The sequence below is a fragment of the Vulpes lagopus genome, chromosome 4 (assembly GCF_018345385.1).
Source record: "Vulpes lagopus strain Blue_001 chromosome 4, ASM1834538v1, whole genome shotgun sequence".
In the NCBI taxonomy this organism is placed as follows: Eukaryota; Metazoa; Chordata; class Mammalia; order Carnivora; family Canidae; genus Vulpes; species Vulpes lagopus.
In genome coordinates this window covers 73,500,629-73,523,730 of record NC_054827.1, presented here as the reverse complement: position 1 = coordinate 73,523,730, position 23,102 = coordinate 73,500,629, and the positions used below count along the sequence as shown (strand labels likewise).

At 41.9% G+C, this 23,102-nt stretch overlaps 1 protein-coding gene and 1 long non-coding RNA gene across 2 annotated transcripts in view; one reads left to right on the top strand and one right to left on the bottom strand.

Annotated features, from left to right (window-relative positions):
* The window catches only part of ELL2 (elongation factor for RNA polymerase II 2), a 70,546-nt gene extending 61,811 nt beyond the window's left edge, over positions 1–8,735 (bottom strand). Inside the window, exon 1 of the mRNA XM_041751530.1 lies at positions 8,409–8,735. Within this exon, the coding sequence (XP_041607464.1) occupies positions 8,409–8,555 (147 nt within the window). The 5' untranslated portion in view covers positions 8,556–8,735. The remainder of the gene's footprint in view (positions 1–8,408) is intronic.
* Positions 8,736–8,906: 171 nt separating this feature from the next.
* Positions 8,907–23,102, top strand: part of LOC121490187 — a 245,695-nt gene continuing 231,499 nt past the window's right edge. Inside the window, exons 1-2 of the long non-coding RNA XR_005987528.1 lie at positions 8,907–9,141; positions 10,106–10,191. This is a non-coding gene — a long non-coding RNA (uncharacterized LOC121490187). The remainder of the gene's footprint in view (positions 9,142–10,105; positions 10,192–23,102) is intronic.

Genomic DNA, 23,102 nt, shown 5'->3' with positions numbered 1-23,102 from the left:
TCAACTGGAGAGAATGAATAGCTAGAGAATGGAGCTGGGATCTCTAACATTCAAAGACCAGTCAAAAAAAGAGGATGGTCAGCAGAGACTGAAAAAGAATGGGCAGAGACATAGGAAGAAAATCAGCCAACTGTTTCCGTAACAGGAAGCAGTGGTTAACAGATTGGAATGCTGCTGAGGTCAGGTAAGGGAGGAACAGAGAGAGGACCAATGAAGGGACCTAGTCAGGTGCAATCTCAAGAGGTGTGACAGAGACAACCTAGAGTGAATTGAGCAGAGGATGGGAGGTAAAGAAGTAGACACTGCTTTTCAAACACATCCTTAAAACATAATCCTTCTCTCTTTAGGTGTACCCTTGAACGAAGACTTTACTGTAACTGTTCACAGATCTGCCTTTTTGTATTAAAGCACAAGCACTTTCTTGATGGCAGGGACCATCCAGGACTTACTCAGCTTTTTATCTCTAGTGCATAGTTCTATGCCTGGCACGTGCCAGAAAATTACTGTTTGCTAAATGAATAAATGAATATTTGGCAGTTATAATTCTGACTCTTACCTCTTAATCTTAAAAAAAATCTTAAGATACTCAATTGAGTTTCTACTACAAGTATATGTTTTCTGGTTCTGAGGCATCATGATTTCTGATAATGGAAATCAAAAGCAATGATACTAAGTTATTTTTAAACATGCCAACACTTAAGTTTCTAGGTAAACATATCTAGATCCTTAAACATCTCAGTGAATCTTATCAGTAAATTTAAGCCTGGCTTCACCTTTGAATAAGTGGAAATTCTTCTAGACAAGATTATCTCCAAGGACCATGCAACCATACCTTAAAATGTCCATTAAAATGTATATGTATAACCAAAACTTTATGAAGTCACATTTTTTTGTTTAATTTTTCCCAATGAAACTAACAACAAAAAAGAAAATCAAAACACCAAAACAGAAATGGAGGTAAAGTGGAAGTGAAGACATTGCCTCCTTCAAGGCCTCCAAAATAATTTCAAAATGATGTTGGAAATGTAAATTCAGGTACTTTATACAGTGTTACTTAATGTTTCTAGTCACTAGGGACAGAAAACACAGGTCTGATCTTCATGTTATAATCAAATTATATTTTCACATTATCTGTGCTTGATGATGGTCTTAAGTGCAATTTATAGAGGTTATTAAATAAAATCTATGAAAATATAAAAAAATCTCTGCTCAAAACCAAAAATTTCTCCCACTTAATAATTTCAGCTTCCTCCCAAATATCACCAATCCCCCAAATTTCCATTCTAATGTCAAAGTTTATAGGATATGTGAACAATTTAGCACTGTTCTAGTCTAGTGTCAGACTCCCGAATATACTTAAGTATAAAACACCTAATCAAATCTAAGTCTCTTGGTCACCAAACAAAAGATTAAACATTTACTAAAATGGTACTCATCTTCTCTGTGCCCACCCCACTCTCCCAACTACTTCTGATTTCTCCTTTTTCTACCAAGAATACCTGTAGTCCTGAGGGCTAGAAATCTCAATTCAATCTTATTCCTTTAAAACTTGTTAAAGTCTATAGACTGTATTCATCTCTAATGTCTTCCATAAGCATCCTAGTTTACTCTGGCCTGGAGCACATACTTCATCCTAACTTGTCTACTTCCTTCCAGATTCATGTTCTATTTATCATGCAACACTGAGGCCAGGATAATCCTAAAATACAGCTCAAATCACTTTATATTTCTATTCAGTGTCTTCCCAGTGTTGACAGAATAAAATTTAACCTTCTGTAATTTCCCTTTCCTCTCTTAAATTCACTATATTTTTCGCCTATATTAACTTCAGGTTAAGTAGAATATGGTATTCCTTGGAATTCCTCAGACCCTGCTGTAACTTTTCTAACGCTGTCCTTCCCTCTGCTGGAATTGTAGTCCCCCACCTAGTCCTTGCCTGCTAAAATCTTGCAAATATCCTTTAAGACCTGAGGATGCTTTTTAGACCAATAATATATAGGATCCCCAATAAGAAAGGACATTTATACCATTTGTCTAACTAGTTACTATAAAACCATCAGCCAAATGCTCTGACTATAGAGTTCAATTCCGGGTGCTAATTTGACTCATGAATTTTAAGGAGCAGGCAGCCTAATTAATTATAAGATTCTCTCTTCTTATAGCCTATATTAAACTGCCAGCCACGGAAATGCTAGCTTTGGCTTTTGTTGGCAAAGTATTAGTGAAGGCTCTTAAACTCGTTTTTCCTAAATATTTAACAGGGCTCTCAAAGGCTATAATGCCATGACAGAAATTATAGATAGGTAGGAAAAAAGAGAGGGTGGGAGCAAAAGAAAAGAAAGCAATTTTCCTTGGTAAATTTGAGCTGAGTTATGTCTTTTTTTTTTAAGTTTCAATTTGGCTCTGGAAATATGGCCATTAATTACCGTGTTCTACTCCAGACCTGCTTTTCTACATTTTTGCATTAAGTCATGGAAATGTAGTATGGAACTGAGATATGCAAGACAGTCAAATGTGGGGTAATATACACATCGTTTTCTTTATTCTAAAACTTAGCTGATCTTAAATGTACAAATGCCCAGATCATCACATTTCAGGGACATCTTTTCAAATACTCCAAATACATTTGGCCCAGTGGGCAAATACCTGACCTGGACTCTGGTGCCAGGCTCCTGAGCCTCTCTATGGTCACTGCAAATTGTTAAAAATGACCCAGGATTGGTTCAGCTGAAATTCTAATTTTCCTCTGTTGGCTTTATCACAACTTACCTAGTAAGCACTATGAGCACTGCCTTCATGATTTTTTTTTTTTTTTTTTAACAAGTGCAAATGGAGCAAATGGAAAGGCTGGATCTGGTGATTGTCTTCCATAAGCTTTCCTGTAAATCATTCCAAGAATTCTACGCCCCTTTCCTTTTAAACTCTTTTCTTGAACATGTTCCAATCCTTCACATATGTTCTTTCTTTCTCCTTCCAATTCGGGTGCCAAAGTTCCCTGTCTATCTTTTTAGGCAATCTGGCTACTGCTTTTCTCTGGGAGGAGCACTCTTCTTTGCACTGAGCACCTGATCATTTGAATAAAAATTTCAAACACTTAACTGCAATACGAGATACAAATTTGACTTTACTCAATAAAAAGCATGTAAAATCAAGTTCAGCCTGAAGATGGGTCTAAGGTAGAAGCAGTAAGATTAATGTTTTATTTTTATTTTTTTTTTTTAAGATTTTATTTTTTATTTTTTTTTAACTTTTATTTACTTATGATAGTCACAGAGAGAGAGAGAGAGAGGCAGAGACATACAGGCAGAGGGAGAAGCAGGCTCCATGCATCGGGAGCCCGACGTGGGATTCGATCCCGGGTCTCCAGGATCGCGCCCTGGGCCAAAGGCAGGCGCCAAACCGCTGCGCCACCCAGGGATCCCAGATTAATGTTTTAAACTTAAACCTGGCAACAATTAAAAAGTGCAAGAAAAACAATGTGATGATGCAAACCTCTTTCTTTTGGTTAATAAACATGTCCTATGGCAGTGGCAATTCTGTGCTGGCAGGTCTGGATCCTCAAGTAATGCCTTAAGAACAGGGTCTTCTATATTTATAATGCAGATTATTGAACACATACACACTCAAAATTGTTTGAGGACAGGCAGAAAAATGGGAGATGAGAAAAGTTTAAGGTAGGAGTCTTTTCTATGCCTTAAACCATAAATATAAAATCAAATGCTAAAAAGTTCACCTGGTAGAAAGACCAGTTAAGAGGAAATCACCTGCCTCATGACTTGTGGAATCAGTGATTTTAAAAGATCAAGTAACATACAAACGGAGCTATTGTGAAGGGCAGTAACTTTGGAGATTATGCTTTGATTGGAAATAACAATATGGGGCAATACTGAGAGTTTTTCATGCAAAATTAAATGTAAGTGTATTTGTACAAATTTTCAAAACACTATCATTTTCCTAGAAGACACTTATCAAAGAAGGAAAATTCATTTAAAGCCAATAATTAGAGCTGCCAAGAGAATATAACAGACACCTTCTTAAACACATCCGCTTTCTGATTTTAGGCATGGGTAATGTAAAGTCCCTGCCAAACACACCTATGCAAGGGTTTTTATGTAATAGGTAAACATGATGATATTATTTGAGCCACCATCTTCGAAACAGACTAAATATTAAAAAAAAAAATAATTTGACAGGCTCAGCAACGACAGAATTTGATAACAGTTTGATATTTTTTCTTACTATAAACGTCAGAATAAGCCAGCTACACATTACTGAATTAGCTAAAATATATTGTAGAATCAAGAGCTTTAATTTTAAATACAGTTTTAGAATACATTTGGAAGAAATATGTAATTATAGTAATATACATTCACTTAAAGTATGCAGCGCTTATACAGACCACGCAATCACAAACATCAATTTAGGATGAATATAAAGTTGTAATTTGTAACTTTATTTAGCAACTTTCCTCTCATTTAAAATAACCTGTCTACAGTTCAAAAAAAAAAAAAAAAGTAGCTTTGTAATATATCCTAGGTATCTGTATTATTATGCCTAAATTTACTTTCCATTTAACACTTTTTAATATACGATCAATTTGAAACTGTTTCCGCATTCATATTGAGTGGAAAACAACTTTTAGGAGATACTTACTCCAATTCTAACTCCCATTCTTGGACTCACAATTTCTCCTCTCTCCCCTACCCCTAAACCCTGTGTTGAAAGAGTCTCAAGATAGCATTTTTTGTTTCTCTAAAAATAGAAAACTTGAATAATGATGGTCAATTAGATTTGATTGTCTTTTGAAACAGTGAGGAATTGTTTCCAATTGAAGATTCTGTTTCTGTGTACCATAATAACCTCATATACTAGTTAAATTAATTATATCTAAAGAAGTTTTGCATTCTGCTTAAATCATAGTCTACTAAAATCCCCGAATTTACCTCCCTGAAATCTTAGGTCAAGCAGATTAATTTAGAAGAGTAAATCTAGTGGGCAAAGTAATCTGAGTAAAAATAACTTTCTGATGCATAATTTAGGAAACTGTTGAAATTTCTGGCTCTTAGAAAGTCATCCAAATATGAGGAATAATAGTCATAACTTTGCACAGGCCAAAGTCAGTTGAAGGCCACCTGTCAAGCATCAACCTTCCCATCTGAGCACAGGAATGGTGGGGACAGTTTTCTAGGAATATTAAAGCCCCCCCCCCCCCAAATAAAGCCATTTTTCCGCAACAGGGAATAGGCTTGACCACCAGAAACTTCTTCCCATTTGGCCAATATGTGCCAACATATTTCTAAACAGCTGCTACAATTTCAAGTCCTGGGTCCTACTTCTGATAAGAGCGTAAGGTATAAAAAAAACCAAGCAAGTTATCTTCCTATTGGAAGATAAAAGCTTAGGCAGATGCTTACTGCTCGCAATTCCATGATGGGAGAGTCCTGGTCTGGCCTGAGCCAGGAGGAAGGTCATGGAGAACACATCTGTAGGAGACTTAGCTGAACACACTAGAGTAAGTATGAACACTGCAGGCCCCTGAAAGGTCCCTCATTTCTTTTCCTACAGCCTCTTCCCACTTCTCAACCACCTGGGATTAATATTCTCACCCCGATTCCCGCTTTTTCCAAGACCCTTAAAAAAAGTATTTTGTAGCTGAAATGACAGTGAGGCCTGTGGTCAGAAGCTGGTTAAGTCAGAAACAAAGCAGTGTCCAATTGCAAAAGCCCAGTCGGTTTATTTCTTCTTTCTCTTCTTTTTATGTCACTGCTTCTGCCACCAGCTTTTCAGGAGAAAAGGAATGCCAGGACTAATTCTGTCTACCTGGCTCCGCCCTCAGAAAGGTGGAAGGACTTGGAAAAGTCTTCTCCCTTTCTCTTCTCTGCTTCAATATGCAGTGACCAGACTCGTTAATTTGCATGCACAGAGATGGAAAAATATAGTAATGACATTAATCAGCAAAGAATTAGTTAGGACCAAAAAAAAAAAAAAAAAAAAAAAAAACCAACAAAACAAACCCCAAAACCCACTGACTTCAGTACCTTTGACTATAAAAAATAAAAAGAATCAAGAACTAAGTGGTGGGTTGAGGGAGAATTTTTGATCTTCTGTTTCTTTGAAAGTACTGGCATATAAACGTGAGGACTTTTGGAGTCAAAGTATTTTAACCTTAATCCCAAGCATATCGCACTAAAATGTAGAAGGCAGATACAAAGGTAGAAAAACAATTATCTCCTTTGTGGGCCTCAGCCTGGATCATTGAGCACTGGATGCTCCTGGCACCTCACTTTCCACAGGCACCATCTCTTCCCATTACGGGTCTCCTCAAGGACCTCTTCCCTGCCAAGTGTAGAGCGTCTGTCAATTTTGCTGTAATCAACTGTACAGTTTGCCTTTTGTCCTCTCAAGGTGGTTGGTGACCTATTGTCCCCAGAGATGAATCTCCCTACCTTCCATGTGTCTGTCCGTCTCTGACTGCAAGTTGGCCTTCTCCTGCTGGCTTCTTCCTCTTCAGCCTGTGTGTTTTTCTCTTCACAACCCTGACCTACCTTCTTCCCAGTGTCATTCCTTCCCACGCCCTCCCTTTGGAACTGGCAAGCTTATCTCTCCATCTTGCAGGGCTGAGTTTCTCTCCATTGTCTGCGTCTGTCCTTCTGCTTGCCTATCTGGCCTCCCCCATATGGGCCTCCCACTCCATGCTGGTCCTGATCTCTCCCCGGCAGGTGTACCTGTCTGGGAGCAGTTACTGACATACGCAGTTTTGTATTTCTATTTCCTTGCGTTCCTATTACCGGGTGCACATGCACTCCCCAGCCCCAAAAGAGGCTTCTTGCCTGGATTTCTCAGTGTGTCTGAAGGTACTTCCCCCCCGCCCCTGTGCACGAACGCCTCCCTCTCCCCCCAAGTCTGAGTGTTTTCCACCTTACACTTTTCTGGTGGATAACATACGTCCCCACTCAATTCTATGAGTGCCCTCCTGAGCAAGTTCACCTCTGCGCGCCTCTTGTATGTACACCTCACACCCTCAGGAGTCCATGTGCCTCCCTCTGCGCGCAGGCGGCCTCTCGCAAGAGGAGACTCCCTTCACCCAGCTTCACAAGCTCCCACGGAAAACCACCAGGTTTCACACCTCTCCGGCAGCTCTGCTTCCAAAGCCGTCTTCCTTCTATGCATTTAAAGTACCTGGCACTAGTGGGAGCTCAACAGATGTTAATTCCGTTCTCCACTTTTTATCTGAATAACTATGTGAGTCTGCGTCTGGGTGTCCCTCTGTGCCTGTTTCAGTCAACTGAAGCATGTTGTCTCGGTATGGACTGGACTGTCAGTGTGCCCCGTGGGGTGGTTTTTGTTTTTTTGTTTTGTCTTGTTTTGGTTTTTGTTTTTTTCCTCCCCTCCGACTGTCCCTCCTCTCAGTTGTAAACGTTACCGATCTCTCATCGGGTCGGGTCTCTATCCCTCCGCTTTATACATCCAGACGCTTCGTGTCCGTAAGCGGCTTCCCCAGGCACACTGGGTCGTGGCGTGTCTTCTCGGGTCTCTCCCTACCCTCCCCCCCCCGCTTGTTAAATGCCACGATTTTTTTTTCCCTCCCCCAACGAGCAGACGCGTTTCTACGGTTTGTCCTCCGGCGGCGGCGGCGGCGGCGGCACGCGTGCGTCTCTAGGAGCCCCGGCCGTCCTGGAGCCGTGTTAGGCGTACGCGGGGGGCACGGGGGCGCGGGGTGCACGGGAGGCCGAGACCCGGGGCTCTGCCCCGCACGCCGCGGACCCATCACCCCCCCGTCCTCATCCCTCAAGCCCGGCGGGCGTGAGCCCCAGACACAGCCGGTGTCTGGGTCCGAGGAGCCTCCGCGGAGGGAGCGCGGGGTGTGTGTGTGGTTCTCCGGGGCACGGTGCTGGTCCCTCTCCGGGGTCCCCGAGTTTCTGCGGGTACAAGGCGTGCCCCCCACCCGGCGCTGTACCTGCGGCCCCAAGTCCTGGGAGCGCAAGGTGCGTCCCGCCTCCGCGCGCGGGGCTGCCGGGGCCTCCTCCCCCCCTCCCCCTCCCCCCTCCGTCCCAGAGCGCGGAGTCATCTCCGCCGGCTCTCGAGGGCTCCCCTCCCGCCCCGGGACGCGCAGCGCCAGGAAACCCGCGGGCGCCGTCGGAAAGTCCCGCAGCGGCGGTGCGGCCGGGCCAGGGCTGCGCTGCGGCTGCCTCGGCCCTGCCGCCAGGGGCCGCCCGCCCGCCCGCCCGCCTCCCGACGCCCCGGCGCCCGGCCGGCCCGGGACGGCGGCGTCAGCGACCCTGCCCGGCCCTGCCCGGCCCTGCCCTGCCGGCCTCGCCGCCGCCGCCGGGAGCGCCGGGAGCGCCGGGAGCCACGGCTCGGCGGCCCCGAGCCCCGGGAGGCGCGGGCGCCCCGGCCGGCCCGCTCACCTTGCGGCCCTGGTAGGTCTCCAGCGCGCGGATCGCCGTCTCGGTGAGCTTCACATGCAGCACCGTGATGTTGTCCTGTCCCAGCCGCCCGCACGACAGCCCGTAGCGCTGCTCCTCCCGCAGGCCCGCCGCCCCCCCCGCCGCCATCTTAAACTCCCCGGGGTGCCGGCGCCGACGCCGCTCGGGCTTCAGCCTCCACTGCGGCCGCGGCTGCCTGGGCTCCTGCAGCCGCCGCCACAGCTACGGCCATCCCGCTGCTGACGTACTATCATATACTGCGCGCAGCCAGACCTCGGGCTGCCACCGCCGCCGGCGGCCCCGCCCCCGGGCGCTGGCCCCGCCCCCGGACCGTCCCATTGGCCGCGCTCCCCCTCGGGACCGCCTTCATTGGCCGCCCTCCACCCTCCCGGGGGCGGGGCCCAAAGTCGCCGGAGTTTCGCTCCCGGGACGGGACGTCCGAGGTGAGAGAGGCTGACGTCGAGGTGACGCGCCAACTTAATCACATCTGACGTCACGCGTGGTCGTCTGGGCTCGCGAGCCGCGATTGGCCAGGCTGGCCCGGGGGCGCCCCGGCTAATTGGGTGTCCAGGTGGCCTGGCCTGGTAACCTGGACTCGGAGCCCCGCCCCCTGGGGGGAGAGTAGTGGAGACCCGGGGGAGTAGGGGAGTCTTCCTGCCCCGCTGGCGCCTGGAGAGGAGGACACCCCCACCCCCCACCCCCAGAGTGTGACCAAGTAAGCCCTTCGTCCCCCGACGGTCGCGGACGCTTGTGGAGCTCGGTGTGTGCGTGTGAGGCAGGGCGAGGTAGGCGGAGTCCCTGGAGAGCATCTTCTCCAAACTCCGTTTAGTGTTGGAGGGCCGGTGACACTGGGGAGCACGCCCTTCTTGGGCGTTTCACCCGAACCTTGAAATTAGCGAGCCGCCCCTAGGCTTTGGGGGCTGCGCTGGAACACGGGGAGCCCCTGAGGTACAGCACCCAAGGCGGACGTGCCTTTGCTGTGCCGGGCACGGCGCGATGGAAAATGTGAACTTCTAGGTCTTTCCCACTGTGTGCCCGGCTCTGATCCCAGAGGGACAAATCCCGTTGCTCCGGGGCTCGTCCCAGGGCCAGAGTTGGGTCTTTTTATGGGATGTGTGGAGTATGATCCTTTCCGAGGACCATTTGAGAGTAGAACTGGGTGGGATTGACCTAAATTAGAGAAACGTCGACACCTGTCGTTCTTCGGTTTCTGCTTGAGCTCTGCTCACTTCACTTGACATGGATGTGGGAAGGCCCAGCTCCGAGGCTCCGCGGAGGGGGCGAGGGCGTGCGGGCCCGGCAGGCGTGGCTAAGCCCCGAGCCTCGTCGGGAGCCCCCTTCAGGCGGTGCTTGCGTGGCCAGACAGGCTTCCTGTCGGGGAGGACGAATTAACCAGGTGATGTAAAACGCCAGGGAGAAATAAACCATTGGAAGGATCGAAACCGTTACAAGGCAGTGTGTAAAAAAAAAAAAAAAAAACGTTTCCCCCAGATTGAAACCCTTGCTGCGTTTTATAGGGATTCCCTAGAAAAATGGAAAGGCCATTTTTTTAAATTGGTAGTGCCCATCCTTTAAAATTGGGTGGGGCTGAGATTTTCCCCAAAGATCCAAGTGGGAGTTTTTTTTTTAACGATTCAATCCCCCCCCTGCCCTGAATCAATCCCTTCCCCATCCTACAGATACACCGCCTCTTGATTCTGCCCCGCGAGCATCGAATGTGTGTAATAGGAATTATAGAACTAATTCTCCGTCCACGGAATATGGGGTAAGTGGAAACATCTGTATTAGCTGCTGGTTACATCACAGGAGAGCATTTTTTTAAGTTGACAATTTGCATCCACTGGAATTTGCTAGCTGTTAAGACGTGATTAACACGTGTCAATTCCGTTGACTAGAGTGTAAATTACCTTAAATGCATTGACGAAAGAAATTAAGGTTAATTGTCAGGTTTGATCGGGTTGGTAGTGAAATGAAATAGGCCAAAAGAAAAGAAAAGAAAAGAAATAGGCCAGGCAAAAGTCGGTGGAGGCAGGCTTTTTTTGTTTTTTTTAATGTTTTATTTATTTATGAGAAACAGAGGCAGAGACACAGGCAGAGCGAGAAGCAGGCTCCATGCAGGGAGCCCGACGTGGGCCTCGATCCCGGGACTCCAGGTCACGCCCTGGGCTGAAGGCGGCGCCAAACCCCCCAGCCACCTGGCTGCCCTGCCCGAGGCAGGCTTTTAATGGATGCGCTGTCGGGTGAGGTACCGGGCCGCAAGGGGGTGAGACAGGGGAAGTCGGGCTTTATATTTATTTTTAAAGATTTTTTTATTTTTTTATTTATTCATGAGAGACACAGAGAGGCAGGCTCCATGCATGGGGCCGGATGCAGGACTCGATTCTGGGGCTCCAGGATCAGGCCCTGGGCCGAAGGCGGCGCTAAAGCGCTGAGGCCCATCCCCACCCCCATCCCCCCCGCCCTAAATGCGGGCTTTTTAAGGGAGGGTAAGGGGTTGTGTCTGTGTGGGGTGATAGGTTTTGGGGCGGATTACTGGCGGAATCGTATTACTGGCGGAGTCGGTATGGGGCGATAACTGCCCATGCCCTTATATGGGGCCTGGGTAAGGTGCGGTTCCGTCTCCTGCTAGCTCCCGTTTTCCCATGATGACATGTCCTCCGGGTCCGCTGGTGGCGGGAAAGTCCTGAGGCGGGGGTGACAAGATGGAGGGTCCGCCGCCATATTGTTGGTGCCCCCCGGTCCCCCTCGATCCCGCCGGCCCAACAGTAGTCACAAAAAATGTCTTCCTTGAATTATTCTTTTCTCATGTTTGCTCTACTTTAATAGAGAAGGACTGACCGCATAGCTAAGACCCTAATTATTTTGGTGTGTGTGTGTGTGTGGTGGGGGGAGGAGGCATCTGACCAGAACAAGCAGAAGCTGTATCTCATTACTTTTCTGGTGAAAGTGGGTAAATCCCCGCCCACATGTCACGTTGGTCTCCTGTTACTCAGGCCTTGTGATGACACCCAAGGAATGGGAGAGGATCAAGGATGGTTTGTCACTGCCCTTTTTGGGAAAAATATGACTTTATGTATGACCAGCACCTTAGTAGTAGTTGATTTTCTTAATTGTGGTGGGGAAAATTTCTCAGGTCCTATTTCAGTGAGTAACAATCTTTCACTGGGCAATATCTTATTATAGTGAGTTATTGTTTGTTTATAGTTTTCTTCTTTTGAGCTTTTCAGCTGAGGAAGGAAGCAATGATCAGGTGCAAAGTAGTACAGTCCTCTAGTAGTGCGTGTCTCAGGCCCACCTGAATCAGATGAGCGAGTTGTGATGCTCATGTGGGTAATTCGTGTGGAGGGATCTGATGAAAGTTGCTTTTTGGGAAGTTTTACAGTTTAGAGATATTTTCTGTATCATTCAGAGTAAATAACAATTATTGAATGCCAATTAAGTGTAAAATGCTGTGGATTTTAAAATTAAACTGTGGGGATCCCTGGGTGGCGCAGCGGTTTGGCGCCTGCCTTTGGCCCAGGGCTCCATCCTGGAGACCCGGGATCGAGTCCCACATCGGGCTCCCTGCATGAAGCCTGCTTCTCCCTCTGTGTCTCTGCCTCTCTCTCTCTCTGTGTGACTATCATTAATAAATAAATGAGATCTTTAAAAAATAAATAAATAAAAAATAAAATTAAACTGTGTAGTCTCTTATTTAAAGGAATGTTCTGTAGGATTATGGCAAATGAACCAAAGGACTCTAAGCAGAGCAGTTAGAGAACTAGAAAATGCTAGTTTGGGGATTAGTGGTGATTAGCTCAAAAATTTAAGAAAAAAGAGAAGTCTGGACAGGTTTTGTAGAGGCGGTTGGACTTGAATATCTCTGGAGGGCTGAGTGGATTTTAGATAAGTAGAGGTGGTATAGATGGGGAGAGGCCAACTGAAATGATCAGAATGATTATGCTAGCTGAACCCATTCATTTTATGAGTGAGTAAACTGAGGCATTGTTCATTCAAAAGCAACCTGTTTAACCTATTACAACCAGGAGAGGTAAGTCTCTAATTGAGACTTACTCTTCTAGTCACTATATACATTAAATAGTCTTTTGGAATTAATAAATGAGAAGAAATAAGTCTTATGTGAAAATTCAGCACAAGGAAAAGGCAAAATAGACTGACAAAGGGTCTGCTCCATTTGTGATATCTAGTGTACAAAATGGGCAAAGGACTGTGAACATCTGTCTTTGCTGGTCTTCAAATGGTGTGCCACCCCTTATTCCTGGTTGCCATGTATATAATGACCATTTTTCACTTCTCCTTTGGAGCTGAGCTCACTAGTTCAGATGCCTTCAGGGGCTATTAAGTACTCAAAATAAATGAAACGGGCCAGACGGTGCCACAGGGACTGAAGGTGCTGGACTATGGTAAGCTGAGGGTGTCTAAAGGGTTTAGCAAATTTCCTGGTCCAGCTGATTGTTGCAAGGTGAACATGCAGGGGCCCAGTGTTGTCCAGTCTTCTAATTTTTAAAGAAAGCTGGAAATCACAGATTTTATGTGAGCTTTCTGATTTTTACTTGTTGGCATCCTATCTGAAATTTGCCATAAACATTTTGTGGACATAAAAAACCTCATTGTGCCTGAGTTAACCCCAGCTTTCTAGTTCTCAACCTCTGCTTTAGTGATTTCCAGTGCACAAGGCTGTTCTGTCTTATACTTGTCTTAGTAGTTTTGTTTTTCTAAAAGCTGCCTGTAAAAAAGTCCTGCTAATGTCTTCATATAATGCATTGGCTTCTGTTAGGAAAAGAGAACACGGAATCTTATAGAGTTATAGCAGGAACTCTCTGGCAATTCTTTTTCCACATGGAAATTCTTTCTCCCTGGAATTCTCTCTCCCTGATGGCTCCTGTCCCCATTGGGTTTGACCTTGTACCATTATACTTTCAGTTCTGTGCAAAAAAATCTCCTCCTTTCCTTTGACACAAGTTAAATGAGAGTTTGATAGTTTTAAAAGAAATTCACTGAATATTTATAGAGAATAAAAGTGCAATACCTACAAGAAAGCACGTAAATATTTATTGCCTAAACACAGATTTTAAGCTAAACAATTATTGTAAACCTGTGATTATTATTTACTTCACTCCATTTAAGTATAAGAAATGTCACATTGTGTTATCATCATAATTATTATTTTTGCTAAATCTGACTCTGAGGTTGCCATCACACTGTATGGTAGAACAATAAATCCAGAGGTGCTACAAAGGTCCCAGAATATATGAGGAAGACTGTCTGGTCTATTCCATCACTGCTGATATTATCCACTGGAAGCTCAAGAATTTCTCTTTAGGAATGGTTTGTGATTGCGTGCAATCTAGATAGAAGGAACCAGGTGACCTGAATTGAAACTGGGCTTACATAAAAAACATACTGGTTTTATTATTATTTTTTAAGATTTTATTTATTTATTCATGAGAGACACAGGCAGAGGGAGAAGCAGGCTCCATGAAGGAAGCCTGATGCAGGACTCGATCCCGGGACTCTAGGATCACATCCTGAGCTGAAGGCAGGCACTAAACCACTGAGCCACCCAGGGATCCCCATACTGGTTTTATTTAGATTGTGTGTTTGGTAGTGAGGTTGACAGTGGCACTGATGGAGATTATGAGAAAGGAGGCTGAAACTTTCTAAGTACTGCTTGGCACAAAACATTTCATGGTGGTAGTCTACATGATTTCTTGGAAGGTATAGCACATCTGGGAACTTTTCCGAGACTGGCAGCTTTGGGTATCGAATCTAGCCTCTCTCTCCAGGTGTGCACTTTCTAGGGATGGTGAAAGGACAGTGGACTTGATTTGCATTCTTCCTGGAATTGGCATCCTTTGCCCTTCCTAATCCTGGGGAAGCTATCCTGACTCTAGACTTCCACCTCTACACTCTCTTAGTCTCTAAAGTTTTTTTCTCTTAGGACAGTCTGATTCTTTTCAAAAATTATGATATGGGAGTAAGGAAAGTATCCCCCTGCCCCACACACACCCATACCCATGTTTTCATCCTCCCCTCCAGTTCAGATCCCTTCTTTACTCTTGGTGGAGCTGAGTAGAGAAGGCTAGGTGAGTAGAGCTATCGTTTATTTTTTCAAATGTATCAAAAACACAACTCTGGCTTCCTAAGATGGTAATACTCAGTACTCACTAACGCTTCTTTGGCCTTCTTTCCCTCTTTATTGTTTGCCTTTCCCTACTTGAGGAGCAGTCTTGGGCAAGTTGTACAATTCTTTGAAAGCAAAAGACTCTGGTTGAATTCTCCTGCATGCCAAGAAAGTTCTCCCTTCCATGCTGATTGAGAAACTTATCCTGTCCATAGAATTGCACACTATAGTGACCAAAGTATCCCTTTCTTGCACATAATAATTATTTTTATGGCTTTTCATTGTAATGCAAGGTGCCCTGAAAGGTGTTAAATAAGCTCTGAGAATGGGAAGAGTACTAATGGTGACTTCTGTCTTGTTTTGTACTAAAAAAGAACACATATATTTAAATAAACTGAGGACATGGGAAGACCAGAGGAGACAAAATACCTCTTCAGCTTCTCACTTATAAACATGCTAATGAAAAAAAAAAAATAAATAAACATGCTAATGGTGAGCCAAATGCCATCAATATTAAGAACGATATTGATAATAATAGCTTATTCTTTTTTAAAAAGATTTTATTTTCAATCTCTATACCCAGCATGGAGCTTGAACTCACAACCTCGAGATCAAGAGCTGTACACTCCATTGACTGAGCCAGCCAAGTGCCCCAGTAATAGCTTATTCTTGATGGAACTTTACAGTTTAAAAGCATCCAAGTAAAAAAAAAAAAAAAAAAAAAAAAAAAAAAAAGCATCCAAGTTACATTGTCTCTGATTTTTCTCTCTACTCTGTGAGGTAGCTTTTGTTTTGTATTGATTTTACCTTTGAGGTAACTGAGACTCACAAAGACTGTGTATCACCCAGTTGGTAAGTGACAGAGCTTGTTCCAATCTAAGATTTTATTTTCCAAAGCTAGCACTTCTATCTTTGAACATAGCTCTAAGGTCTGAGGAATTATACTGAATGCTCAGGTTGTCACAGTAAAATTATTAAAGAGAAAAGCGGGGGCATCTGGGTGGCTCGATCCCGGGCCTCCAGGACCACACCCCGGGCTGCAGGCGGCGCTAAACCGCTGTGCCACCGGGGCTGCCCGAGTGTCTGACTCTTGAATTTAGGTCAGACCATGGTCTCAGGATTGGGAAATCAAACCTTGTACCACCTCCATGCTCGTTGCAGAGTCTGCTTGAGATTCTCTCTCCCCCTCCCCCTCTACCCCATCCCTACTCACACTCTCTTTTTCTCAAATGAATAAATAAAATCTTAATTTTTTTTAAATGGCTGGTTCTACCATTTTGAGCTGCTTAGGGGTTGGTTTTGTTGTTGATCTTGAAAGTAAGACTAAGTGATTTGAATCCCCTCCACACCCCCACACAAGTATCAAATAACCTAATAGTAAGAAGACAAAGTGATTAATTCATTTTTGGTTTATTATAGCTAGCATATTGACTTTAGTGAGATTTATGAAAGCTATTTTTATATCATCATAGATAATTTGTGATATATTGGAACCCTTGGTATAACAAATATGCATAGTATGTGGATGCCCATTTGAAAATGCTCATATTATAATTTTAAATTGTAAAGATTTACAGTTGTTATCCTTACTTTTATTGCATGTTGTTCCTATCTCTGATTTATTTGATAACAAGTCTTTGTTGAAAAGCACAATCCCCAATAACATCATTCTTCCCATGGGAAAATGATATTTTATGACCTGGTTTCTAGAACATATTATGGCAAAAAATACAGAATAAATGTGTCACACATATGAACACAGAAGGCTTTTGTGTTTCTACTTACAGGATTAGAATTGCAGCTACCTTGATTGCATTTTGTTTTCAATCAAGTATCATACTTATCATCTTTGATCTTTTGATCTGTTATGGCCTCCTGTTTGGGAGCTTTCACTATTGTATTGAGTTTTGGAAATTTAAGAGTCAACATGACTCTTATAGGTTAAAATACTTACAGAATTGGAAACAAATCAGTATAGTTTAATACAGAATGCAAGATATGAAGATAAGGGATATTAGATGAGAAGTACTATACAGGCACTAGTTTAGTGGTGTAGGAAGTTCTGGATCGCTAGGACATATTTCAGCTCATTTGGGAAAAGCTTCATGGAAGAGTTAGCTTTAGGAAATCCAAGGTTTGTAATTGTGATAATGAGAGCATTGGAGCTTTCTAAATTTTGGGATCCTAGGAGCACTAGTTTGCTATCGCAAGGTACTTTGGCAAAAGACTGTAATCTGGTTTAACTGGACTATGGGGCACATGAAGGTAGTTGTAACAGAGATAGAAAAGACAGGTTGAAGACAGATTGTGAAGAGAACTTTTTTTTTTTTTTTTTTTTTTTTTTGAAGAGAACTTTCAATATTGGATGAAGGAGTTATGGCCTTTTATCTGTGAGCAATGGGGAACCATTGGAGGCTTCTGACCAGGAAGTGACATACTCTATATGTTAGGATTAACTAGATGATAGCAGTATGGGTAATGGATTGAAATGGGGGAATACCAGAAAGAGGAAGCTGAATTAGGAGGTGATAGGTAATGAGGCCTGTGTTAGTGTATTGATAATGGGAACAAAGAAGAGGAGAAGGATATGAAAGACTCTTTGAAGGCAGAGTTCACTGATTTGATAGCTTTATTTGAGTATGAGAAGTGAGTGAGCATAAGGAATCAAAAATAAGTACTAGTCTCACGTTTGTTTGCTTGTCGATAGTATTGGTATAAAAAGGAAATAAGGAAACCAGAAAGGGAGCTAGTTTAGGTTAGAAGTAGTGGTATAATATATGAGTGAAAATGTTCAGGCATTTGGAAATGTGGTCCTTCGGCCTCAGAGTCAATCCCATTGAAATAATAGTAGGGCTCCTAGAGCTGGACGAGTTTTCTGAGGGACATTTTGAGGAATGAAGAGGAGAAGTGAAAGTACTGGGAAGTTTACCCAAACCACACCCACCATAAGGGCTGTCCACCTCTTTCCTGTTAAGAATCATGACCATGTTGGGCCACTGTTACTGATAGGAATATTTTATTCCTGAGATATGTATGTATCCCTGTATATATTTCTAAGATGTTCCCAATAGTGGCATCATTCTCAGTCACTTGCCTTCAAATATTTTGGAGTGGGAGAAAAAGGGATGGAAAATTAACAGTTGTTTCTTAGGCATTGCATTTATTCAGTGTACACTCATGAAGATGTGTTGACCTTGCACACTTTGTCCATTGGCTATGTTATGGCAGAAAGTAGGTGATGCAGTCAGTAATGGGGGAGCCTGAAGGCACTTTGATCTGAAATGTACCGGAAACAGGAGTTTACTGGGGAGAGGATAAGCAGGAAGACCATGATCAGAGATAACTCTGTATCATTTGGAGGTTTGAAATAGGGTAACCATCAGTGGAAATAATGAAAAGTGTGAAGCTAAAGTGATAATGTGCAAAAAGAATTTAGTAGGAGATCTTTGCTGTTGGTAGTAGCCACATATTCATTGAATAAATTTCATTGGGTGTACATTGGTATTTAAAGTGATAATGCCCCCCTTTAAGTTGTCATAGCAAAATAATTTTAAAGATAATTTATTAACTGAAATGTTTTTGGTTTGTGTTTGTTACCTTGAAATCAGGGCCATTAAAACTGAGAATAAAAAAAAAACAAAAAACTGAGAATAAGGCAAGTTGCTCTTTGTTTCTGATTCTGTCCTTCTAATTTTACCTTGAATAAGTCCCTTCTCTTATGTGTAAAATGATTTTAGGTGACTTAAATGCTCTGGATATTTGAATTATGATTTCTCTTCAATATTTCTCAACTGAGCCAACATAAAAAAATGTAAAAAGTATAAGGTATGATATGATTTACCTGCCAAAGAATATTGGTCTCTAACAAAGATACATTTCTTAAAGACAAGAACTGTCCAAAATGTTAATGATTTGTTACAACTCTGACTTCTGGTGAAAATACCGGTACTGGAGGCAGCGGATTGTGTTAAACTTCAATAGTATAGAAAGCCAAGCAGCATGATTTAGCTTTGTCAAATGTTGACAAATCATGCAGGGAGGAAGAGGTCTGTCCTATGTAATCTTGATTGGATCAGTACTTTTGCCTCATTTTTAGGTTCCTGAACCTTTAAAAAAAAAAAAAAAAAGTTTTTATTTTGTGACTTTAAAGTTAAGCTTTTTTCTTTTTTTTACATACTCACTGTAAGCATATAGGTTTGAACAGATCGATTGATGTTATTTTTGAATATTTGCCAAAACAGAAACATGCCATTGGAAATTTACTTCAAAATAGATATTTGGGGGCACCTGGGTGGCTGAGTCATTTAAGCATCTGCCTTTAGCTCAGGTCATGATCTCGGGGTCCTGGGATTGAGCCTCACATCAGGCTCTCTGATCACTGGGGAGTCTGCTTTTCCCTCTCCCTCTGTGCTCTCTTTCAAAAAACAAAACAAAACAAAAACTTAAAAAAAAAAAAAGAAAATTTGAGAGCCTTTTTGGTATGCAATGACAATTATCCCTGAAAGTTTACTGTAAAATATTCAAGTGTTAGCTCAGAATAAGCTCTTTAAAATTTATTTTTAACTTATATGCAGTAAAATTTATTCTTTTTGTTTTATGTATATGATAAACAGGGCAGTTCTATCACTGCCGAAAAACTCCTTCATACCTTTCTCCTTGACTCTTCTGACAACCACTGATGTGTTTTCTATCCTTATGGGTTTTGCTTCTCTGGAATGTCACATAAATGGAATCATACAGATGCAGCGTTTTTAGTGTGGCTTCTTTCACTTAGCATAATGCATTTGAAATTCATTCATCCATGTTGTTGTGTGTATCTGTAGTTTGTTCCTTTTTATTGATGAATGATATTTCATCGTATGGATGCTCCACAGTGTTTTAGCCACCGATTGAAAAACATTTGCATTGTACCCAGTTTTTGGTGATTCTGCATAAAGCCACTATAAATATTCAAAATGGTTTTGAATTCAATGTAAGTCTTATTTCTCTTGGGCAAATACCTAAGAGTGGAATTGACTGCCTATAGTGAGTGTGTATTTAACTTCATAATAAACTGCCAGATTATTTTCCTAAAGGGTCCGTACCATTTTGCATTTGAGAGTTCAGGTTTCTCTGCATACTAACCAGCACTTCATATTGTTATTCTTTTTGTTTTTAATTTTAATTATTCTACAGAGTGTATATTAGTATCATATTGTGGTTTAATTTGAATTTCCCTCATGACTAATGATATAGAATATCTTTTCCTGTGCTTATTTGCTTTCCTCATATCTTCTTGGCTGAATTGTCTTTTCACATCATTGGTCCATTTAAAACATTTGGTTGTTTCATATCGTTGAGGTTTGAAAATTCCATATATATATAATTCCACATATTTATAGAAGTTCTTTGTCAGATATGTGATTTGCGAATGTTTTACTCTAGTCTGTGGCATATTTTAAATTCTTTTATAATGTCTTATACAGAGTAAAATGTGTCTTTTTATAGGACAAAGAAAACATTTTTAATTTTGATGGAGTCCCAATTTATCAATTTCTTATGGATAGTGCTTTTGGTGTTATACCTAAGAATTTTGCCTAGCTAAAAGTCACCAAAATTTTTGCATATGTTTTCCCTAAATGTTTTACAGTTTTATATTTATATTCAGGTCTGTGGCCCATTTTGAGTTAATCTTGGAGTAAGATATGAGGTATATGTCTACGTCCTTTTTTTTGCATTTGGATATGTACAAAAGATGATCTTTTCTCCACTGAATTGCGATATCTATGTCAAAATTAACTGATCATAGTATTTATGTGGTTGTATTTCTGGACTCTCTATTCTTTATTGCTCTATGTGTCTATCTTTTCAATGATATCACGTGATGGCATTATTGTAGCTGTATAGTAGAATTAACTTTCAAACATCTTTGCTAGAAAGAAACCAGTCTTCTGCAGTACACTAGTCAAATTCCTTTGAGACTTTCTTCCAAGCAAATGGATCACTTCTCAACAATTTTAATGTTTTCTGTCTTCATTCAGTTATATGCTAATTATAAATTCAGAATAGGCCATAGTCATACTTCTTATATTCCTTCTGTGGATTGAAAAAGACTCCCATGGACTGTGGGATTCAGTTAGGGCTTTCTCTACATCACAATCAAAATGCAAAAATTTGGGGCACCTGGGTGGCTCAGTCAAACTTCTGACTCTTGATTTTAGTTTAGGTCATGATCTCCGGTCTCTATTTAAGATTGAACCCCTCATTAAGATTCTCTCTCTTCCTCTCCTTCTGACCCTCCCCACCTTCTCTTTTTCTCTCTCTCAAATTAATCAATCAGTCAATGAAATATTTTCAAAAGCACCATTTTCTAAGCTACTCCTCTGTAGAAGTTCCCTAAATGGGCTTGCCCTCTTTTTTATAGGACCCACTATCCAGCCTTAGCTGCCTGAACCCTAACACCCATGGACAACCAGCTTCCTGTCTGGTGGAGTGACAGTTGGTGGAAACCAGCTGTTATGATTCATCCCATTTAAGATTTCTGTCTTAGTGACAGAAGTGACACTTATAGAGCCAGGCTGAATGGTGTCTGATTGGGCAAATTTTATGAAAGAGGTTTGATTTTTAGTGACTCAGCAATTGAAATTTTTATTTTTTAACAGGTACATTCCAGGTTCTAGAGTATGTATGAGCTTAGTTATATAGATAAATGTTGTTTTCATCAAGTGTTTATACCGGCTGTTATTTTTTCCTAAAAAAAAAAACAAACAAGCATGGAAACTTCTATAAAAAAGGTTCTTGCATTACCAATTCTTTAATAGTTTTACAAGCTTTTATATTTCTGATATCATCCAAAAGGCAAAAATTCTCTGCCCAAGATCTTACTTGTTACATTTTGGATTTGGTGAAAGAAATCTTACGGCCTAAGGGGATAACCTCCATACTGTGAGGACATGACATGGCTTTTCTCTTGGAATGTTGGAGCCAATTTCATCCCTCTTCACTTTTCTTTGGTAAGTTTCTTAGTTCAGATGAACTTATGAATATTATTTAAAAGCAGAATATCTGTTAGGAGGTTGAAGAAATTTGCAACCATAGGAACAAGTTTTTGTGCTGGTCAGTCAGTAAATATACTGAGAAGAACAATATAAGAAAAATACATTGCAAAATATTGATAAGGGAAAAGTGTACTAGGCTTTATGAGTGATCTCAAATTAACATCATCAGTACTTCTGGGAATATGAGAGAGCATCATGATGAAGGAGAATGACAGTGATTAATTTGGGGACATAGCAGTTGTAGTACCAGTCCTGTGCAGGGACTGGGATAGAGCCTGTTACTGCAGCTTTGTACAGGATGCGCAGATTTCTGTAGCAATGCTGTATAGCATCTGTGCTACATGCTGAATCATGCCCCTAAATATGAGAAAGTCAAATTGTGGCTGGAATTTTTCTAACACTAACAAGTGCTAGTTTCCTATAGTTGAAGTCATGCCAGAAGTTCAACATTTTATAACATTTGGTAGTAATAAGTGATTTTTAGCTTTGGATTGGTGATACCCTAGGGCAAAAGTTCTCAAACCTCAGTGTGCATAAGAATCCCCTGGGGAACTTGTTAAAATTTAGGTTCCTGGGCTCTGGCCCTCAAAGGTTTGATTTAGTAGGTCTGGGAATTGGCCAAGAATCTGCATTACAACAACAACTTCACTCAGTTTGGCACCCTGAGTCATCTCTCAAGAAGTTGCAAAATTTTCCTAGGGAGAATTGTTGTTCCTCAACTGATTTTTTTTTTTTTTTTTAAGTAGCCTGAACTCACAACCTTGAGATCAAGACTCAGGTTCTTAACTGAGTGAGCCACTCAACTGAATTTTACAATACTATTTCACTTAGCACAGTAGTGTTATGAAATTTAATCATTGAGCTTCAGAGTTCCAATAGATTAGATTAGATTAGATAGATTAATCTCTGAGCTTCAGAGATTAGCAATAACTAGTTTAGATTCCCCAGGTATAAGCTAAGTAAGATATAACATGCAATGAAAAAAAAAAAAACATGCAATGAGCAGTATGTATAGCCTCAAGTTAGATTTATTTCAATTAGAAATTATTAGTTAGACAATTTCCATTTCTAGGTCATCTGTGCCTCCACAGATGGTATTGGATAAGGAAGGTAGACCAGGCATAGATATCTAGGGAATTTCACAGGGTTCTTTATAATCATTTATTGCCTACTGTGTCCTTAATGATGTTACTCAGGATCCCATTAAGTTAGCTGTGAATATACTAATTGGTCCCTTGACAGTAGCCAGGGAGTGTCAAATCCTGTCCCTCCACCCCATTTTGGCTATGTTGGAGACAAGATAGAAATTGTTGCCTGTATAAGGGTACTTTTCTTTCTGGGAACAAGGCACCTGTGGGCCAAAGGAAATTTCTTAAAACACAGCAGGGAATCCCTAGAGAATCTTTGTCTAATTCAGACAAGCACTTATGACCTACTTTTAAAAGTAATTTGAAAATCCCATCAAACATAAGCAATCAAAATCCCAATTTTCTACCAGGTATTCTATAGACCTAG